Here is a 21257-nt window from a genome sequence, read left to right as displayed (position 1 = left end):
CACTGTTTTGTATACACGGCTGATGAGCCGCAGCATCTTAATTGTGATGCGAGCATTAAAGACTGAGTAGAGCATGTCAGGATAAACAACAACACCCCCCATCTCTCTACTCTTCAATAAGCCTGCTTTTCTCGGAGGACCGGGCCTCTGGGGGCCCGAGTGAGAACCACACGAGTCTCCCTTCAACATGGCCGCTTCCTCTACGTCTCTTTCACTCTCTTAAAACACGCACAGGCACACACATGCATGCACGCACACACACACACAATCTCACACAGACGGCGGACGTGTGCCTGACCACAGCCTTGTTCTTTCGGCCTTTGTTCGGCAGGGCTTCATCCCGTCTTTCTTTGTCGACTCTCATGTGCTCCCCTAAAATGCCCGGCCTCTGCTAATATAATTAGCAGAGGTAGAGAAGGGCAGTTAATTACCCACTCTATTTTGATCGGGTAATTAATGTTTTGCCAGGAAACAGCAACTGTTTCATTAACATAGCGCTCAAAGCAGTGAGGGGGCAGGGTAGCACGCAGCGGATGCCCGTGTGTGTGTGTGTGTGTGTGTTTGTTTGTATGAAAGATGTATGGACAAACAAAGCATTAACAACTCAGCTCAGAAGCAGCTCAAACTGCTGCTGACCCAGTCTAGTATCTGACCTCAAGTTACTGTTTGTCTCTGCTGTCTTTGTCACCATCAAGTGGCACATATCAAAAGAGCTACTTCCCCCTCCTCCTCCTCCTCCTCCTCCTCCTCCTCATCTCCCGCTCTCTCTCTCTCTCGTTTGATGTGCTGTTAATTTGACAAGTTAAAGTCAGCTTTGTTCCCAGCACCTCAGCATTCATCTTGCAGAGTGCTCCTTCTGCCCAGTGGTGCAGGAGCCATATGTTTTCTTCCACATGACTGTTTTGTTGTTGCTGTTGTTGAGTCTTCAGCGGGGCCGTTTACCGTCATCTGATCACAGTTTGGATAAATAACGGGATAAGATGCCACCTGCCATCGAGTCGTTCCACATCACGCTGTGTGCAGAGCTTCAAAGGAACATCTAGCTGCTGGGCAGATGAGAGCAAACGCTGTGTCATCTTTCATTATCGTTACTGCTCAAGTACTGATGAGCTTCCATGTTTAAATAACAGTATTGTTTTGCAAACAATAGAGGGAGCATATAGCACAAAATAAACCCTTCCCTCCGTAGCCTCTCAAGGGATGTGTTTGTGTTTGTACACCCAATTAGCCCTCTGGCCACAGCACGGCCATGCATTAGGCTGACATTAGCCCCGGGTGTATGTAACGTCGCGTGTGTGTGTAAAATACAGTGCACCCCTTTACCATTTAAGGCACAATTTCAGGGGTGTGCGTGACTTATTAGGCAGACTGAGGCCGAGCTTGACAGGGCTGGCCCACTGCTTTGTCAAATAGATTGGTAGATTGGCTTCCACACACCCAGCCGGTGTGCTATGCCTTTGGCCCGTCCGTACAACCAGCATTGTTGCCCATTAGACCACTGGACCCCGATTCCTTTTTACCAAAATGAATACCCCCCCCCCCCTTTCTGCCATTCCCTAGGGTGTCAGTAGAGTGGGGTGGCAGATGGGACAGACACAGAGCTGTCCCATGAGACCCCCAACCCCCCCGCCAACACCCCTGCCACAAAATACACACACACACAAGCACAAACACATTGAAGTGCATGCACATATGCATGCGTGTGCACAGGCAGCAACACATAGCACCCCCCCACACCCTCCTTCCAGCAGAAACCTCATCTGTCAGTTGCTGCTTTCACCAGACCAGAGGGGCATGTTGTGTGAACACAGAGTGACGTCTCTGCCTCCCTGTGTACCGGTGGCTTTGTGAGCGAGGGCCAAACAGAAACTGCAGAAAAACAGCTGGTTGGGTGGAGAGACAGACACATGAGAGATCCAGTGTGTTCATCATTTTTTTCTGATCTCTCATTGACAACTTTATCCAACACGTTTTTACTAGAGCCGGGATTTTAGCGCTTTAATTAAGATTAATTAATTACAACGTGAATTAAGATTAATTAATTACAATTAAAAAATAACACATTAAACATTTTTAACGCATTTTTACACTTATTTTTTGCACCGCGGAACGTTTCTCACTGGATGAGTTTCGGGGGGACCGATTATACTGGAGCACCAACTAGCGTCCATGACTTCAGACAACAACAAACCACAGTGAACATGAACGAAGAAGCTGACGAGACCGTGTCGGGTGGCCCCGTGAATGGGACATCTTATTATAATAAACACACGGATGGAAGCGTCGATAAGAGCGTGGTTGTGTGCAAGCTGTGCAACAAGGAATTCACATCGAGCCTCAAGTATCACCTCAACGCAACACAATTAGCAGCTAGCGTGGACGTACAAGGACCCACACCCAACCCACACTGCACCAGATGACTGGTTTAAGGACCAGGGTAACTAAGTCCACGTCTGAAAAAATAACCAATGTTCTGAATGTACTTGAAAGTATTGGTCTACTTAAAAAAACATAGTTTACAGAAGGTCTACTTACCTATAGGCTACCTGAATTTCTGAAAGTACTATATTTCTAAATATGCTATTGTGATGCACCTTTATGTGTTAACACAATTGGGATTTTATACAAAATATTTCATTATAATAGTTTAAGCATTCATGGGAATCGCAGCTTTTATTGTGTTGTACAGCATGGATTGGAGGGGGGACCAGGTAAACCGGAACCAAAGTGCGAGTGGGGTTGCATCGCGCCGCCTAGAGGGACGGACCCTTACTTTAGTCTCATATTGAAGTTGGGATCTAAAGATGGCGGTTCTCTCGCTCACAACGTGCTTCTGTTTTCCAGGTTCGTACTCTGTGAAAAAGAACAAGAACTGTTTCCTCCCGGGGTGTATGAGGTGTGTTGTAGCTGTGGCGGGTTGGTAGTGGAGTGTTTGGTGGGGGGGAGAGGGCGTGTGTCCACTATGGCGCGCGGTTGCTCAGCATGAGCGTATCGATACTCTGAGTGAATGGGTCGGTGCAGAAGAACAGTCTCCCTATGTGTATTATTCATGTTGTGACTGTAGTCATTTAAATATTCCTAAAGTGTTTGAATCACATCATTGCCTTAGAGAGACGATACATTTCTGAAGTTTAACAGAAAACAAATAACTATAAATATAGATAACTATATGGCTTTAAGAATGACTTATCCTTGTGATATTATTGCATTTATTATTGCACTTTAAGAGAGGGACATTTATTTCTGTTAAGACAGTATTTTGAGGATGTAAGTTTTGAAGATGAACACTGTTAGGTGTAGAAAACTTTATTGACATGTTAAATTGACAATAACAAACTGAAATATGTTTACCTTAGGGAATGTTAGTGTTTGATATTGTGACTTGATGTATTGTAATAAAGATATTGAAGTTGGGATCTAAAGATGTCGGACAAAGTGCTTCTGTTTTCCAGATGGACATCGAGGTGAAAGTAGTGAACCCCATAAAGAATCTTTTTGTTACTGCCGTTACTTTCCATTTGAAACCAGTAACACTATTTCTACACTTGTCTGCTGGAATTGGTTGAACAAAAATAAAAATCCATGTGAAAAAAAATTACTTCTCACTGTTCTCAGGTCAAATATTTATGCAATTAAAATGCGATTCATTTTGATTAATTAATTACAAAGCCTCTAATTAATTAGATTAATATTTCTAATCGAGTCCCGGCCCTAGTTTTGACTCATTTTCATCATGATTTTATGTAGCCTACATTAGCGCAAGGACAGATATTGCACAAGTGGCATACTTCTGGTTATAATGGAACAAATAGATCTGTTGTACTGCTGTTTAAATGTACAAACTATTAACAGCAGTGTGGTGCGAATATACTAATAATAAAACCAGTCCGTGGCACAGTTATTTTATAGTTACTTATTTACTTTGCTGCACTAACTATAATTGACTTGTCAATCACATGTTAGATCTGCCTTGTTAGTAAATGTTCCCAACAATTAGGATGCAGACCCTAATGTAAGAGAGTCACTTTTGTTGGTACAGTTCCTAATGTCACAATCTCTCTCCTCTTGTGGGTGTACTATTGACAATTAGCCAGATTAGAAGAGTGGAGATGTAATTTGGGCCAAACCACCGTATTGGCTGTTTGCTGTGAGGTGAGAAGGCCCCACGCTGGTGATTAATTACAGCCAGGCCGCAGGACAGAGGTGGGAGCTCCCCCGGTGCTGTCTGCCGCCGACATGGAGGGAAACCCAGTCGGGCTAATTGACCCGACTCCTGTAAGGCCATCCATCAAGCGTGGCCCTCGTGGCCCCGTAAGAAACACATTATTCAGAGGTAAGTTAGTTAACCAACTAGCGCTCAAACCGATCACTAATGGAGTCGCCTGCTCTCCGGATCGCGTCGTCTGCTTCGACAAATCAAATGAGCAGGAAGCAAATCCCAAACCAAGTGGGTTTATTTTGTGTTTCATAGCGATATTGAGGGATGTTGTCGTGAGTTGACATTGTTTGGCCGCGAAGTAGAGTCAATGCCCAGGATAAAACACCGAATTGGTGGCTCGTGTTTTCGGATACGCGACTCCAGTTGAAATGCTATAATAACTTTCCCAACACGTCGTAAACGTGTGGCATCGCCTCGTGTAGCATAATTCCTTGTTTGAGCCAATCATCAAACGTAAGTTTCATACATACGGTCGGGCTTTTCAACTGACTCAGCATTTATTAAACTCCCCTTTTTGTAGAATAACCTGGACAGCAGGGAAATCCTTAATGGTGGAGAAACCTGATGTGATTTAGCAATCCACTTTAGACTAAATCCTAGCACATCTTTGCCATTAGATGTAGATGACAGAGCTATTATTTTAAGACCCATCAAAACAAGCATATAGCAATAATGCCAGATCAATATATCCTGGCAGATAACCATTTTTTTCCGATGGACTATAAATTCTGAAGACATGACCATAAAAGTAGCTGAAACCATTACTGATCATTAGCTGGTATGGTAACGATCAGTCTGGTCTGTTATTGGATGTCTTTTCACTCTTTTGCAAACCTTTTGACTAAGTAGGAGAGACAGGTAAAGCAGGGTCCAGAGCAACTGTCTGGGTGGTGCAGTTGTAGCTATAGTGAAAGGTGGAGAAGGCCTGAGGTCTCTGCTCTACACGCCTGGTCAGGGTCCACATGTGCTTTCACTTGACTTCCACGTCTCTCAGAGAGAGAAGACATGGAGTCACATATAGAGGGTGTCTCTGTGTGAGCAGGGAGAAATGATTTCTCATCCCCAGAATGTGACGCATCATACCGTGTAGTCCTGACACATATCTGCCCTCCAGTGCTGCAGAGGCAGAGAGTAATTGCAGCTGGATCACATCTGGTCTTCATAGGTGACCATTTGACAATGAAGTTATAGCTGTGTGTGTGTGTGTGTGTGTGTGTGTGTGTGTGTGTGTGTGTGTGTGTGTGTGTGTGTGTGTGTGTGTGTGTGTCTAGCGAGGGCTTTTCCACTTTGTATTGCTGATTTGAACACATGTGGAATATCTTCAAACCTTATTCTATCTTCAGACTTTATAATGGTTCCTTTTTTTCTGTGATTTAGTGCGTCTTGTGTGTCTGAGGCAGCCCTATAGCGCCCTCTAGATGAAAAACATATTTTTCTGAATGAACACTTCACCAGCTTCTCTTTTAGTCTCCTTTTTTCTCTCAGCATGATTTTATTGTGAGCGCATTCATTTGTGTATCTGTATGTGTAATTCTGTCACATCCATTGGTTGCGAACAACCACAAACAACCGTTTGTCTCACTGTCCTCTATACCAGCATGCAAAAATATGCAGGAGGATATCTAATCAAATAAATCCATTCATTAGGAGAGTTGCTGGTATTTCTGCTTTTGCATTAATTACAAAGTCATTACCATATCAATTAGAGAAATCAGAGATCATGTAATTAAGGTTTAACCAAAAGCACCTGCTGCCTCCGAGCTGTGATGTGGTTTGTGTGTGCGTGTGTGCGTGTGTGCGCGTGTGTGTGTGTGTGCTTCAATCCTAATCTAATCTGGCCTTTGACAGGACTCCCCCTCATCAATCCTGAGCTGTCGGAATTCAGCTTTTTTTTTGTATGTTGTTTTTGTTTATAGGGCTGCTGGCGGGTTTGGAGGGGCGTCATGCGAAATGTTGTCATGGCAATCCAGTTGATTGGCAGTGACGCCTGATTTGAAAGGAAGAATAGGAGACAGGTGGAAGGAGGCGGACTGTACATCTAAAGGAACAGATTGGAACAAAGTGAGGACTCGCTGGGTGTCAAGAGGGAAGTCCCTGTCTATTTGGGCTCTGGTTTTACCTTGTAAAAGATAACCAGTAATTACTCTAACGGTGCACACAAAGATGATTCTAGTTCTCTGGGGTCCGAGTATTTGAAACAATACGGCCAGATGTTATTTTAATTCAATGTTTCTGAACTGAATCAAATATTTCAGAACCTCACTAAAGGTGAAGAAGCCAAATGGAAAGGGACAGAGCAGGAGATGAGGAATGAGAGGGGGGAGGAGCGAGGGAATAAAAGGGACTCAGGGGGTCTAAAACCAGCCTGTGCCCCCCCCCCACTCTTCACTTACTGTTCCATTTCCTTTCTTCTCTTAATTTTCCTTCTATGCCACTTTCACTCCTTCACCTACAGCTCTATTCCCACTTTAATAAGGGCCGTCTCGGTGCTATGAAGTTGTGGTGGCAGCCAGTTGAAGCCAGGAAGTGATTAAGTTGTTGTAGGACAACTTTCTCAATTATTTTATTTATTTTAGGTAGATTTGAAATTGGTCTGTAGTTGTTGATAATAGAGGCATCTAGAGGTTTAATAACTGCAGTTTTGAAGGCTTTTGGGAAATGGCCTGACTGAATAGAGTTATTAACTATTTGCAATACGTCTGTTGCTAGGCAGTCAAAAACATTGTTAAAGAAGTTGGTAGGAGCATCAAGACAGCCGGTCGATGGTTAGACTTGTCACCCTTTCCACTAGAGTTTGAGTCTATGACATTAAAGGTTGTCATCATTGCTGTGTTACTTTTGCCTAAATAGGGTGGTGATCCAGCATTTTTGTTTGAGATATTGATGGCGCGTTTGATGCCTTCAATTTTATCTGTATAAAAGAACGCAAACTCATTGCATTTCTCCGTGGAATGGAGTTCAGGTGGTATTTGTGTTGGGGGGTTGGTCAGTCTGTCAACAGTTTCAAATGGGGTTTTTGCCTTATTAGTGTTGTTGTTAATGATGTTGGAGAAGAATGTTTCTCCATCACTTTTTAAGTCTAAATTGTAGGCTTGGAGGCGCTCTTTATAGATACCATTGTGAATATGAAGTTTTGTATTCCGCCAGATTGGTTCAGCCTTCCTGCACTCACTTCTCGCCGCTCACACGCGGAGCAGGGCGGCGGCGGCGGCGCCGTGTGCGTTGGCCCTCTACTCTAGCTGTGTGTGCGTGTGTGCGCACATGTAACAGAGTCAGAAATACATGTTATCATTTTCAATGCACCATCTCTTAAGCCGATGACTGAAATGCCAAGTTGGGTGCTCCGTCGTTCTTTCTTGTTAGTGGAAAGGTCAAAGGTCAAGTCGAGTGACGCGCGATTGTGGCCTTGTTCGCTGTGACACCAGCGGACGCCGGCTGTTTATCAACGCGTGGGCACTGTTGTGGTTGGTTCTGAAGGCCCCTGAGACATTGTTTAATGCTTTTAAAACGACAAGCATTTGAAAAGAGTCCACATGTGCAAATGTTTATTCTGTCATAAAATGTCCAAGATGTTTCACCTCATCACAGGCCAGAAGGTCATTGTCAGCCAATTTAAAATGAGGGATTTTAAAAACTAAGAGTCCACACTGTTTGCAGGAGGAGCAGCTGAGATGAGGAGTTGGATCCAGGTGAAGAAGACTGCGGCGGCTGAAGCTGGCGGAGCCGCAGGGCGCCGCCGGCGCTGCGTACGTTGGCCCGTGACTGTGTTGGATAAAAGCGTCGCATTCACTGATGTCTACGCATCGTCAATGACAGTGCGGGCCGCTCCCCTGGCCCGCGTTTGAGCTCTGCCGCGTGTAGAGACACGCTCACACATAGATATATGTATGTGTTTTATTCACATGTTCATACGTGCACACGTGGGAGAGGGAGACAGATGGCCAGAGACAGAGGTTTTCACTTCAATAAACAGACTGCTGATGAGTCTGCCAAGCTCACGGGCACTTGGCCCCCTCTTGTGGCGGCTGGTGGGATTTTTTAGTTCTCTCTGGGAGGAAGGCAGCCGCTGGGGCTGTGCAGCCGGCTGGCAGCTCCGTCTAGCGGGGCCACGAGTCAAACACAATTCATGGGCTGCTCTGTGCTTGGGATGCAGCATCTATAACGGGGGCATGTCGTGCGTTCAGCTTCGGGGCGTGCGAGGGAAACAGGGTCCTTTGGCGCCATCGTGTGGCGGCGGCGGGGCGTTGCAGCACCAGAGGGCAGCGGGAGTAGAAACGTCCACAGCGCACGTCGTGTGGCTCAGTCATCGATCGCGGCGCTGCAACGCGACTGTGACTTTCATCCGGGCGTCTTGATCGGTTCGAACGGGGGGGGGGGGAGATTCCACTTTGTTGTGACAGCAGAGCGCCAGGGCAATGGCGGCTGGCCGGACGTGGTAAACAGCTGGGGGAGTCTCGTCGTTTTTATTTCAGGACGCAGATTGGAGGGGAGCGCCCCCCAGCGGGCGGGAGGCCGTTTTTATTTCGGTGGTTTCAGGACGCAGATTGGAGGGGAGCGCCCCCCAGCGGGCAGGAGGCCCGCTCCCCCGGTCTGCGTTTGAGCTCTGCCGCGTGTAGAGACACCTACGCACCCACACACATAGATATATGTGTGTATTTTATTCACATGTTCCGTGTTTATACGTGTACACGAGGGGGGAGATTCCACTTTGTTGTGACGGCAGACAGAGCGCCAGGGCAATGGCGGCTGGCCGGACGTCGTAAACAGCTGGGGGAGTCTCGTCGTTTTTATTTCGGTGGTTTCAGGACGCAGATTGGAGGGGAGCGCCCCCCAGCGGGCGGGAGGCCGTTTTTATTTCGGTGGTTTCAGGACGCAGATTGGAGGGGTGCGCCCCCCAGCGGGCGGGAGGCCGTTTTTATTTCGGTGGTTTCAGGACGCAGATTGGAGGGGAGCGCCCCCCAGCGGGCAGGAGGCCGTTTTTATTTCGGTGGTTTCAGGACGCAGATTGGAGGGGAGCGCCCCCCAGCGGGCAGGAGGCCGCTCCCCCGGTCTGCGTTTGAGCTCTGCCGCGTGTAGAGACACCTACGCACCCACACACATAGATATATGTATGTATTTTATTCACATGTTCCGTGTTTGTACGTGTACACGAGGGGGGGGGGGAGATTCCACTTTGTTGTGACGGCAGACAGAGAGCCAGGGCAATGGCGGCTGGCCGGACGTCGTAAACAGCTGGGGGAGTCTCGTCGTTTTTATTTCGGTGGTTTCAGGACGCAGATTGGAGGGGAGCGCCCCCCAGCGAGCAGGAAGCCGTTTTTATTTCGGTGGTTTCAGGACGCAGATTGGAGGGGAGCGCCCCCCAGCGGGCAGGAGGCCGTTTTTATTTCGGTGGTTTCAGGACGCAGATTGGAGGGGAGCGCCCCCCAGCGGGCTGGAGGCGGCGCGCACGTCAAGTCAGCGTCAACGCCGATACGTGCTGGTTCCGGCGGAAGCGCTCCGTGTCTTGGCGTGCTGCGGAGAACTTGACGGCGGAGGAAATGCCGTGTCGTTACGCGTTTCGAACGGCAGAGGGCAGCCTGTCCATTTTACATGACATGACATTACATTACATGTCATTTAGCTGACGCTTTTATCCAAAGCGACTTACAATAAGTGCATTTCCACATAAAGATGCAAACTCAGAAGAACACGTAACAAGAAAGTACAATTTTTATCAAATAAGCAGTTTCAAAACATGTTATAGAAAAGTGCCATTATAAGTACAGTTTAAGTGCTACCATTTGTTAGTGCTAAGGTTTGCTAGTGTTTTAGTCAAGGTAGAGTCTAAATGGATCCGTGTGTGTCTGTGTGTCTGTGCACAGTGCGTGAGATTTTCAAAAAGGCTCCTTTCCCACCGGCAGAAATGATTCAAATGTTGCAGGTGTAGCCCTGGCACAAAATTCACTCAGACATCAGGATGTAAATAGTTTTCTAAAAACCAAGTTAGAAGTGTGCATAAATATGTTGCAAAAGATACAGGTGAATAAAAGCTATTCCAATAACAGCCTTATTTTTACAGTTTCAAGGTTGTCATTTATGTAAATGAGTATAGTTTGTGTGTTATGTGCATGATTCAGCTCGTTTGTTTACCCTAACAGTCTAACTTGGTGGCAGTAGTCAATCTTTGTTTTGTTTGTGTTTAATTGGTTAGTGCAGACAGTGCAGCCAATCCGGCTCCGTTCTCGGGAAAAAGGGGTGGGACTTCGGCGTAAACGGTCAGGTTCAGTGTATCTGTGTAAGAGAGAAGAGTCATTCACCGTTAGGTAAAGTTGCAATGATCTAAGCGGAGATCCTATTAATAACTTGACGGCTGACGACCAGTTAGCCTATGGTTTGGATTGTGGTGACCTGCCCGAGGTAAATATGATGTGGTTGTGCATTGTTTGCTATACTGTGACTAAATGTTGTAGTGTAAACAAGTTATGATGCTAATCGCGATTAGCTATTAGCATAAGCACAATACAGGTTAGCTCGGCTTTCATACTGTTAACTTTGCTGTGAATTCAGTTGATGAGACAAGTGTTGCTAGATCGACATGACGTAGCAGATAGATGTGTGTTTAGCTGATTCAGGAGACGGACATTTAAGACGAGGATCGGAAAAACTCCTGTGGACCACTAAGAAGAACGGTTTCCCGCGTCTGCGCTTCCGGTTGTAGACAGTTTGCTGGTGTGTTTTTTCTCCCGGGTTCTGGCTGCCGTCCATCGCCCGGATTCCGCTCATCTTCTCCTTTGAATGGGGAACCAGAGACGTGAGTACTGACTAACTTTCACCTGCTCTTTTTGTTTATTGCTTGTGTGAACAAGTGAAGCGGCCATTAAGTTTTAGGTCTCAACGCTCCCAAGCATCGACTCAGGCCTGCAACGAGGGTTTGGTGTGTCATGGGTGTGAGAAAGTGGGGGGGGGGGGGGGCATGTTGTATTGATCGTATTAAAGTGTAATAAATGCCAAACTGTTTTGCCAAATTGTAAATGCCTTTGAAGTGTGTTTGCCATGTTGAGTGTAATAGTGTTCGGTTAAGAGGGGGTTAAAAGGTAAAAGTGGTAATACACCATTAAAACATATGATAAAGGGTTTTAATAAGAATCATTAACCTTTTGTTTTATTGATTAAATTCTATTGGAGGCACCGCCAGTTATATTAGTTTACAAAATAAGGGATCTATAATTATAAGACAAATTGTATAAGACCAGGTAATTGCGCCATTATATTTACAAGTGAACCCAGGGCCCCGCCCATAGTACTACTACACCAAGCAGATCCACTTATTACTATATAGTTACATGGGACGGGTGCTACACAAGTATTCAAAAACACGACTGCCTGGGACATAAGTGTTTCCTACTGAAATTTCTTTTGCGCTTCTGATTGGACAACACAAACTTCTCTGAAGTGTATTAAAGCTCCTTTTTCTCCCCAAGGCGTTTGGTCCAATCTTCCTACTCCTCTGAGTGACACTTATTTCAGTCTCCTCACAGAATTGTAGGCTTTTACAGATGCAGGTCAACATTTAATTATTCATTAGTGAAGAAATATTTTTTTGATTGTTTTTGATGTCATTGTTCTAAGCCTTATATGTGAAATGTCACGTATAGATAGATTTCAATTCTTTCTCTCTCTCAGGTGGTCTTGTCCAGCACCGTGAGTGTAGATGGCCACGTCCTGGCAGTGTCCGACAACATGTTTGTCCACAACAACTCTAAGCACGGCCGAAGGGCCCGCAGACTGGAGCCCGGCGAGTCTGTGGAGAATACTATGGAATATGGTGAGACGGTGACAACGTAACACTACAATGTTACACCTCATTTCAGTTTTATTACGTGTCTACTTCATCATTCACACTCAACACACTGTAACAGCAGGTACTTGAGTTCCTTAATGTCCATTTCTAATCGCCGTGATACATCAAACATAACCAGTGGTCATTAGATGAGCTAATTAATGCATTCATTAAGACGATAAAAAAAAAATCAAATTCAAACATGAAGAAGTCCATCCATTTCCTGCATGTTAATGCTGTCATTTTAGTACATTTAACTGATAATGCATCCATATTTCTATGTAGTTAAACTGTGTAGGACCATGTTTCTTTACACTGTTGTACTGCTACTTTTTCTCAATTAAAAGAGCTGAACACTTTTTCTATTTGTGTACTCAGGACACCAGTTTTCACTTGAGCTTTTTCAATTCTGTACAATTGCAGATCATATGATTTCTAAGCAAAATCTGATATAGATCCAATTCTGTGTGGGTTTTTGATGCTTTTGTTGTTATTCACAAACAAAGCCACATATATACAATTAAATAACTATGAACATTTCTGAAAGTTTTGTGATGAGCTTTTTAATTAATTGATTGATTGAATTGAATAAACCAAAACCAAAGAGCACTTCCAACACACCTGCCTGAGATTTACCGTCCTCTCTCCAGCTGCTGTACATGCTGAATTGAATGACTTGGGGTAACTCTTGCTTTGCCCTCCTGTCCAGCCACCCCGTGCATCAAAGCCATTAGTCCCAGTGAGGGCTGGACCACCGGCGGGGCGATGGTCATCGTCATTGGGGAGAACTTTTTTGACGGCCTGCAGGTGGTGTTTGGCAGCATGCTGGTGTGGAGTGAGGTAGGAATTGTCTTCAAAGCATCTCACTGATGATGGTACAGTCTGAAGCTTATTTTGAAATGATATATACATAGCATATGGCTTGGGTCATTATTTAAACGATTTATGGGCAATGCACATACATTCATCTTTCCACAGTATTGTGTCGGCCTAAATATTTACCAGGCGTGTAGGGGTATAATTTGTGCCGTCTTGTGTCCTGTTCCTCAGCTGATCACACCACACGCCATCTGTGTCCTGACGCCTCCTCGACACATCCCCGGGGTCGTGGAGGTCACACTGTCTTATAAATCCAAACAATTCTGCAAGGGAGCACCTGGACGCTTCATTTACACAGGACTTCACACAGGGTTTTCAATAGTTTAAGGACGTTAAAGAATATGGTTTGATTTGCAATACATGTTCCGCTTTTTTCAGCCCTAAATGAGCCCACTATAGACTATGGCTTCCAGCAACTTCAAAAGGTCCTTCCTCGACATCCTGGTGACCCAGAGAAATTAGCCAAGGTGAGATAAGTTGCCAAAAATTGCCCATAATGTGTTTTCAAGGAACTGTGTCAATAATATATCCACCGAGATATTAACGGAATGAATGATTTTCTTTGCAGGAGATTCTCCTAAAGAGAACAGCAGATCTTGTGGAGGCCCTCTACGGAAATCCACACAGTAATCAGGTAAATGGAAGCAGCTGTCAGCTTATAGTCGTGTGCGTCTACACATGCAGGCGACATCTTAAGAGCCTAAAAAAGTCCATGTGGCTTCATTGTGTAAATGTGACAATGCAAGCCATTGCTAATGTCTGTGCATCTCCTGCAGGACATGCTGCTGACATCGCCGAGGCGCTCTACAGTGTTCCTCGTCCTCACAGTCAGCTGCAGGCGCTGCCCAGCTCACCGGCCCACGGCAGTGTCATGGGCCTGGGCTCATATCCTTCTCAGTTAGGCGTCAGCATCGGGGAGCACGGACAGAGCAGCCAAGGTGAGCAGAATAAGACGTGGACCATTTGATACTTTCCTTCCTTTTCCTAAATTAACAAATCAAGAAGAACTGACCCGACCTTTTCATTGTTACTTCAGGTTACATCAGAAATTCCAGCAGTTTGTCTCCAAGGGGTTACCCATCAGCCTCCACTCCTCAGCACTCAAATTACGGGGGCGGCGGAGGGATGACTGGAGGCCATGGGACAGTTCCCATGACCAGTCTAGGAGTCCCTGGCTCTCCGTGTTTCAGCAGTGCCTCCCCCACCGGCTCTCCCTACAGTAAGAGCCTCTAATGATCCATACACAGTTCTGAGCCCGCTGTCATGTTCAGACCTGAGACTGATGGTTGCTCTCTGATCCACAGTAATGCCGTCCAGCCCCACCATACCATACCGTCTTTGTTTGTTTGAATTATTTTGGTTGCATTGTATTGTGAATTTTATTATATAATATTGTGAACGGTACCTTTTTACATGGGTGCAGAAGCAGTATTATACAACTTTGGTCAAACATACACACACACACAAACAGAAATGCAAACGCAATGTTTTATTCAACAATTTCCTTCACATTAAGGTTTTCCTACAAGGCTCTACATCCCAGCGTTGGGTCTATTTTTGACTGTGCCCATCACCTGTGTGCTCATGCAGCTTGCTACACTGTTTTGTATACACGGCTGATGAGCCGCAGCATCTTTATTGTGATGCGAGCATTAAAGACTGAGTAGAGCATGTCAGGATAAACAACAACACCCCCCATCTCTCTACTCTTCAATAAGCCTGCTTTTCTCGGAGGACCGGGCCTCTGGGGGCCCGAGTGAGAACCACACGAGTCTCCCTTCAACATGTCCGCTTCCTCTACGTCTCTTTCACTCTCTTAAAACACGCACAGGCACACACATGCATGCACGCACACACACACAATCTCGCACAGACGGCGGACGTGTGCCTGACCACAGCCTCTGTGTACCTCCCTGTGTACCGGTGGCTTTGTGAGCGAGGGCCAAACAGAAACTTCAGAAAAACAGCTGGTTGGGTGGAAAGAGACACATGAGAGATCCAGTGTGTTCATCATTTTTTTCTGATCTCTCATTGACAACTTTATCCAACACGTTTTTACTAGAGGCAGGACTTACCCCCTAACCCCTAGCGCGTTAATTACGATTAATTAATTACAATGTGAATTAAGATTAATTAATTACACAATAACACATTAAACATTTTTTACGCATTTTTACACTTATTTTTTGCACCGCGGAACGTTTCTCACTGGATGAGTTTCGGGGGGACCGATTATACCGGAGCACCAACTAGCGTCCATGACTTCAGACAACAACAAACCACAGTGAACATGAACGAAGAAGCTGACGAGACCGTGTCGGGTGGCCCCGTGAATGGGAAATCTTCTTATAATAAACACACGGATGGAAGCGTCGATAAGAGCGTGGTTGTGTGCAAGCTGTGCAACAAGGAATTCACATCGAGCCTCAAGTATCACCTCAACGCAACACAATTAGCAGCTAGCGTGGACGTACAAGGACCCACACCCAACCCACACTGCACCAGATGACTGGTTTAAGGACTAGGGTAACTAAGTCCACGTCTGAAAAAATAACCAATGTTCTGAATGTACTTGAAAGTATTGGTCTACTTAAAAAAACCTAGTTTACAGAAGGTCTACTTACCTATAGGCTACCTGAATTTCTGAAAGTACTATATTTCTAAATATGCTATTTCTACACTTGTCTGCTGGAATTGGTTGAACAAAAATAAAAATCCATGTGAAAAAAATTACTTCTCACTGTTCTCAGGTCAAATATTTATGCAATTAAAATGTGATTAATTTTGATTAATTAATTACAAAGACTCTAATTAGATTTTTAATTGAGTCCCGGCCCTAGAAATTATACGAGCGGTCGTTAATAAACATTTGGACAGTTGAGATACTTAGCTCATATTGCAAGTAAGCAGTGATGAAAATAGGCCGACCGTCTGGTCTCAATAGTCTTTAAATGTCTTCATGACTTACGTTTCTTATACTTTCTCTCTTCCAGTCTGCATGCATGCAATCTCACTGTGAGCTGCTGTGAGAACCTGGCAAAGAATATCAACCCATCACAAGTTAGAGAGCTGGACCTGTCCAACAACAACCTGACAGATGCAGGAATAACACTGCTCTCCAAGAAACTGAAGAACAGCAAATTGGAGAAACTCAGGTAAAAATGAGACAACCACGTTCGTCCAGTTTAAATAAAAATTAAAAGTTGCAAGTGTGAAAAATATTATTCTTTCTGTATTTTTTGATCGTTCAGACTGAGGAGCTGCAATCTAACACAGCACAGCTCCGATGACCTGACCGCCGTCATCAGCTCAGCCTCCTGCCAGCTTAGAGAATTGGACCTATCTGACAATGACTTGCAGGACGTAGGAGTCAAAACGCTCTCTGGTGGACTGGAGAGTCCTCACTGTCAACTGAAGATACTCTCGTGAGTTCCAGATTAATAAATAATTAGGGCTGTCAAAAATAGCGCGTTAACGGCGTTAATTAGCTGTTTGTTGTTAATTACGTCAATTTTTTTGACGCATTTCACGCATGCGCAGTGTGACAAATTATTCAGGTCCGGAAATAACCTCTTCTTCTAGGGAATGCACTTCATCCTATACAACACATTACTGCCACCTGCAGGCATATGTCAGGCCGTCAGGTTCAGCAAGTTGTTTGCGCCAGAGACCCGCTCCCCCCCCCCCCCCCCCCCCCCCCCGTTCTCGCGCAGCAGAACAGAGAAGAAGAAAAGCTCCGCCCAGCAGAGCAAGAGCAGCGCTGTTCTGAAACATGCGGAGGAAGAGAAACCAATGCGATGTAAATCCTCCCGGGTATGGGGATATTTCACACTGAAATGGGGGTGGTAGCGGATTTCTTTGCAGCGCCAGTCGTTCTAATCGCCGCGACTTCAAGGTGTAACCTTTATTATTGTTCGGTCTGAAACGGCGCGCCCAGTGACGGGTGGTGCAGCAATATTGTTGTTCGGGTGGAAATCGGGAGAAAGGTCGGTCCGGGAGATTTTCGGGGGGGGCTTTGAAACATCGGGAGGGTTGACATGTCTGGTCATGTCTGGTCATCGCAGGAGCACAAACTCGCAGCAGAGTGGGATAAACTGCAGAGGCTCGAGACCCTTCTAGAGCCATGCAGGGAAATCAGTCTGTAACTTATCAAATAACATTGATTTGATTATTTTCTGGAATGAATTAAAAAATCAAATATCAATAACATATATTTATGTAAAAAATAATAATTATGATAATAATAATGATAATTATGTATCTGTGTCCTGTTATTTATCTTTAGTATGCATTTCAGAAAGAAAAAATGGTTAGGATTCAGGTGTGATTAATCATGATTAATCCACTGAAAATTCTGATTAATTTGATTAAAATTTTTAATCATTTGACACCCCTATAAATAATGTATTAGTCTTTGCGGTTTGTTGATACGGTGATAAATAAGATGAAATGTTGTGGTAAGTGGGTGTTTTTTTTTTAAGTGTGTCCTTGTGCAGAGTGACAGAGGAAGGCTGCACTTTCCTGGCATCAGCTTTGAACTCGTCCAGTTTGAGAGAGCTGGACCTGAGCTACAACCACCCGGGAGAGTTGGGCGTGCAGCTTCTGTCTGCTCTGATGGCCGACCCACAATGCAGCCTGCAGAAACTCAGGTAGTGGCGGCACGGATCCATTGTTATCGACAAATGCAACTAAAAAAAGATATAAGTTATATACTGTATCCATGATAGTACATCCATCTGAGTGCACTGCAGCCCGTATGTGGGTAGCTTAATACTAAACTTAGGAAATTCTAAGACTCAGATTTCAGACTTTTCTTTTACCTTTAAAGTGTAGTAGCCTCAATATTTAGTTCAAGCTGTTGTCTTTAGAAATCTCCAAGATAATCTCCACATCGTTTTCAGCATAAAAGGGGAACGTAACGTAAAGTCTGTCACCATTTATCTGGGAGTACCACTGCATATCTGAAAAAGGTGATGAAGAGCTCTTTATAGCTCCACAACGTCAGAGTTATAGTAATAGAATGAAATATGTTATTTCCGCTGCATTGACTTTGATAATTTAAAAAACTCTCCATCACCAGTCTCTAAATGTTATTGGAGGGAAATGCTGAGTTGGTGGATTGTCGTTTTTACCACATTAACAATACAAGTGTCAGAAAACATGTCTTCCATCCTCTCCCAGTGTGGAGCAATGTGGTGAATCCAGGATTCAGCCAGGTCCAAAGAAATGTGAGTAACTGCTATAGTTCATGAAATAGCATTGAGTCAAATGTAATGCTGACTGACATCCTCCATCTGCTAAGTCATCAGACACCACCAAACTCACCCTGGACCCGAACACGGCACACAGGGACCACTCTCTGTCCGGAGGAGACAGGAAAGCGAGGCGTTGGACCAAGCAGCCTTATCCTGATCACCCGGAAAGGTTTGAATTTTGGACTCAGGTGCTGTGCAGGGAGGAGCTGACCGGCCGCTGCTACTGGGAGCCAGAATGGAGCGGGAGAGCTGTCACAGGAGTAGCCTACAAAAAGATGTGCAGGACGGGAGAGGGTCGGGACAGCTGGTTGGGGAAAAACGACTGTTCCTGGGCACAGAGCTGCACCAAAGACGCCTACAGGACCTGGCACAATGACATGAGCACTGCTGTAACCATCCCACCCAACTCCAATAAGGTGGGGGTCTATCTGGACTGGTCAGCGGGGAAACTGTCCTTCTTCACGGTGTCCTGTGGCACACTGACGCTGCTCCACACCTTCCACACGACCTTCACTGAGCCCGCCCAGCGTTCAGACTTGGCTGGGTGGACTCCACGGTCTACCTGTGCTAGGTATTACCTGGCCGTTGTTTTAAGTAATGGTAGTGCGCAGCCATTAACAGCACGCAGAATGTTGCGGAACTTCTACAAATGCTGTTTCATCACAGTAAAACTACTGTAGTATGTACAGTTATATTACTGTTATGTACCAATATAAATGAAACGTGGGAGTCGCATACCGTATACACAGCTTAAAATAATCGAATTATCCACATTCCCATAAGCATCTCATAAGAGTCGCTTTTACTGCCACACATACAATATGGGTGTTTGTGTACTCCATAGTATAACATTAGAAATGTCTGACCCTGAAATGTCCAAGATGTTTCACCTCATCACAGGCCAGAAGGTCATTGTCAGCCAATTTAAAATGAGGGAATTTAAAAACTAAGAGTCCACACTGTTTGCAGGAGGAGCAGCTGAGATGAGGAGTTGGATCCAGGTGAAGAAGACTGCGGCGGCTGAAGCTGGCGGAGCAGCAGGGCGCCGCTGCGTACGTTGGCCCGTCACTGTGTTGGATAAAAGCGTCGCATTCACTGATGTCTACGCATCGTCAATGACAGTGCGGGCCGCTCCCCTGGCCTGCGTTTGAGCTCTGCCGCGTGTAGAGACACGCTCACACATAGATATATGTATGTGTTTTATTCACATGGAAGGATTCCAGCCTCTCTGGGAGGAAGGCAGCCGCTGGGGCTGTGCAGCCGGCTGGCAGCTCCGTCTAGCGGGGCCACGAGTCAAACACAATTCATGGGCTGCTCTGTGCTTGGGATGCAGCATCTATAACGGGGGCATGTCGTGCGTTCAGCTTCGGGGCGTGTGTGGGAAACAGGGTCCTTTGGCGCCATCGTGTGGCGGCGGCGGGGCGTTGCAGCACCAGAGGGCAGCGGGAGTAGAAACGTCCACAGCGCACGTCGTGTGGCCCCGCTCAGTCATCGATCGCGGCGCTGCAACGCGACTGACTTTCATCCGGGTGTCTTGATCGGTTCGAACGGGGGGGGGGGGGGGGGATTCCACTTTTTTGTGACAGCAGAGCATAGACATGTATAGAAAGGCTAGATTGCTCAAGGCGAAGTCAGCTGTGTCGTCACTTGGCGGCCATCTTGGGTCAGGAGACTGCGCTGCTGTGGACGGAAGGTGAGTGACATACGCCAACTAAAATGCTCGTAACTTGCTGAATTCTTGACGGATTTACAAACTGTTTGGTTTATTACAAACCTTATTAACGTGGCTACGATTTGTGCTGATGCCGATGTTTAAATTGTAGCTTCACGTTTTGAGAAACGCTTAACATTGCAGCGTAGCTGTGTGTTTCATGGCTGCCCTCTACTCTAAAGTGACACCACACAGTCGACATTTTCAATTATTAACAGGTTTCCTGAGACCAACAACGTTTCTTGACAACCTAATCTTTTGTCTAAATGTCATTTTGTGGATGTGGTTGTATTTATTTGCTGGCTAGCAGTGAAGAGGTCGTAAGTGAGTCACCAAGCAATTGTAAATTGGTGGGAGAGGCAGGGTTAGTCTTTCGTTTCAACATAGCTTTGAGTTACACGTGATTTCCAAGTGGTTTGGTTTCTTAAAAACATCTTTACCTTTGGATTACTTTGTTGGGTTTTTTCTGAGACAACATTACAAGATTGGCTACATATATTTGCATACATGCAGTACATAGAATCAAAATGATAATATGTTTTATACTGTATTTTAGTCCATACCCTCAGTGTTGAAGGAAATAAAGGTGCAAGGTTAACAATCATTTATATCTGACTACTATTTCTCCCATTTGTAAGGTTTCCCAAATGTAGCGAGCGCCGGAGACAGTGGGAGCGTGCCCTGAGAAGGGAAGGTTTTGTGGCTAATGACAGAACACTGCTCTGCAGCGAACACTTCAGAAATGAAGATTTGGACGGGACAGACTATCGGATTCAAAGCTGGAGCTGTTCCATCTGTCTTCAACTTCCCTGCTCATCTTCAGAGGGTACGTGTACAATTGGCCAACTAGATTACAAGGTGTTAAAGATGGATGCATCGATGTTTAAATGTGATTTAATGTCACACTTTCTGCAAGTTTAGCAATACATAAAGTGTATTACAGATCAATTGAATATTTAACTATTTTTTCAGCCGGTAGCACCAAGAAGCACAAACGCTTCAAGAAAAGCAGGAGAAAACCAGCCCATGTACCCCGAGCAGGATCAACCTCCACCTGATGTTGTGAGTATTTGTACACATGAGGAATGTCACTAACAAATACCCTAACCCTAATTAACTTCATTATATATTTATTTATTATTTATTGTTTTTTTTGTTTTTTTATGCAATGCCTTCCTCTCCAAAGGCTCTTAAGGCCAAACTTGATGCAGCCATGGCCACAGCGCATGAACTGTGGCGGGAAAAGAGCAATGCCTTGGCAAGGGTAAGGAGGGCCAAGAAGAACATGAAGGCTCTTCTGGAGGAGCTGAAAGCTAAGAACCTCATCAATGAAGAGCTGAATGACAAGCTGGAATGCTACTCAGGTAAAATAAA

General features: G+C 45.3%; 1 protein-coding gene and 1 long non-coding RNA gene across 2 annotated transcripts; both read left to right on the top strand.

Annotated features, from left to right (window-relative positions):
* The first annotated feature begins 6083 nt into the window (after window positions 1-6083).
* LOC134129074 (uncharacterized) lies at window positions 6084-8008 on the top strand. Its single transcript, XR_009956267.1, has 2 exons — window positions 6084-6280; window positions 7877-8008. It is a non-coding gene; the product is annotated as an uncharacterized LOC134129074 (long non-coding RNA).
* Window positions 8009-11938: 3930 nt separating this feature from the next.
* LOC119198990 (uncharacterized) lies at window positions 11939-20945 on the top strand. The gene is made up of 13 exons (XM_062562162.1): window positions 11939-12023; window positions 12748-12878; window positions 13089-13151; window positions 13707-13855; window positions 13954-14136; window positions 15911-16072; window positions 16169-16342; window positions 17399-17566; window positions 18099-18145; window positions 18227-18743; window positions 19142-19865; window positions 20522-20709; window positions 20856-20945. Exons 1-11 carry the CDS (start codon window positions 11939-11941, stop codon window positions 19152-19154), a joined length of 1692 nt encoding a protein of 563 aa, XP_062418146.1. The 3' UTR covers window positions 19155-19865; window positions 20522-20709; window positions 20856-20945.
* Window positions 20946-21257: the final 312 nt, after the last annotated feature.

Source organism: Pungitius pungitius, chromosome 5, assembly GCF_949316345.1.
Source record: "Pungitius pungitius chromosome 5, fPunPun2.1, whole genome shotgun sequence".
Lineage (NCBI taxonomy): Eukaryota > Metazoa > Chordata > Actinopteri > Perciformes > Gasterosteidae > Pungitius > Pungitius pungitius.
This window is presented reverse-complemented; position numbering and strand designations above follow the sequence as displayed.

Bases quoted from the DNA above. Each gene is read 5' to 3' on its own strand.
- LOC119198990 (XM_062562162.1), top strand. From the start codon at position 11,939: ATGTTTGTCCACAACAACTCTAAGCACGGCCGAAGGGCCCGCAGACTG. The intron at 12,879-13,088 runs GTAGGAATTGTC...CCTGTTCCTCAG, and splicing joins GCATGCTGGTGTGGAGTGAG to CTGATCACACCACACGCCAT. The intron at 18,146-18,226 runs GTGAGTAACTGC...CTAAGTCATCAG, and splicing joins TCAGCCAGGTCCAAAGAAAT to ACACCACCAAACTCACCCTG.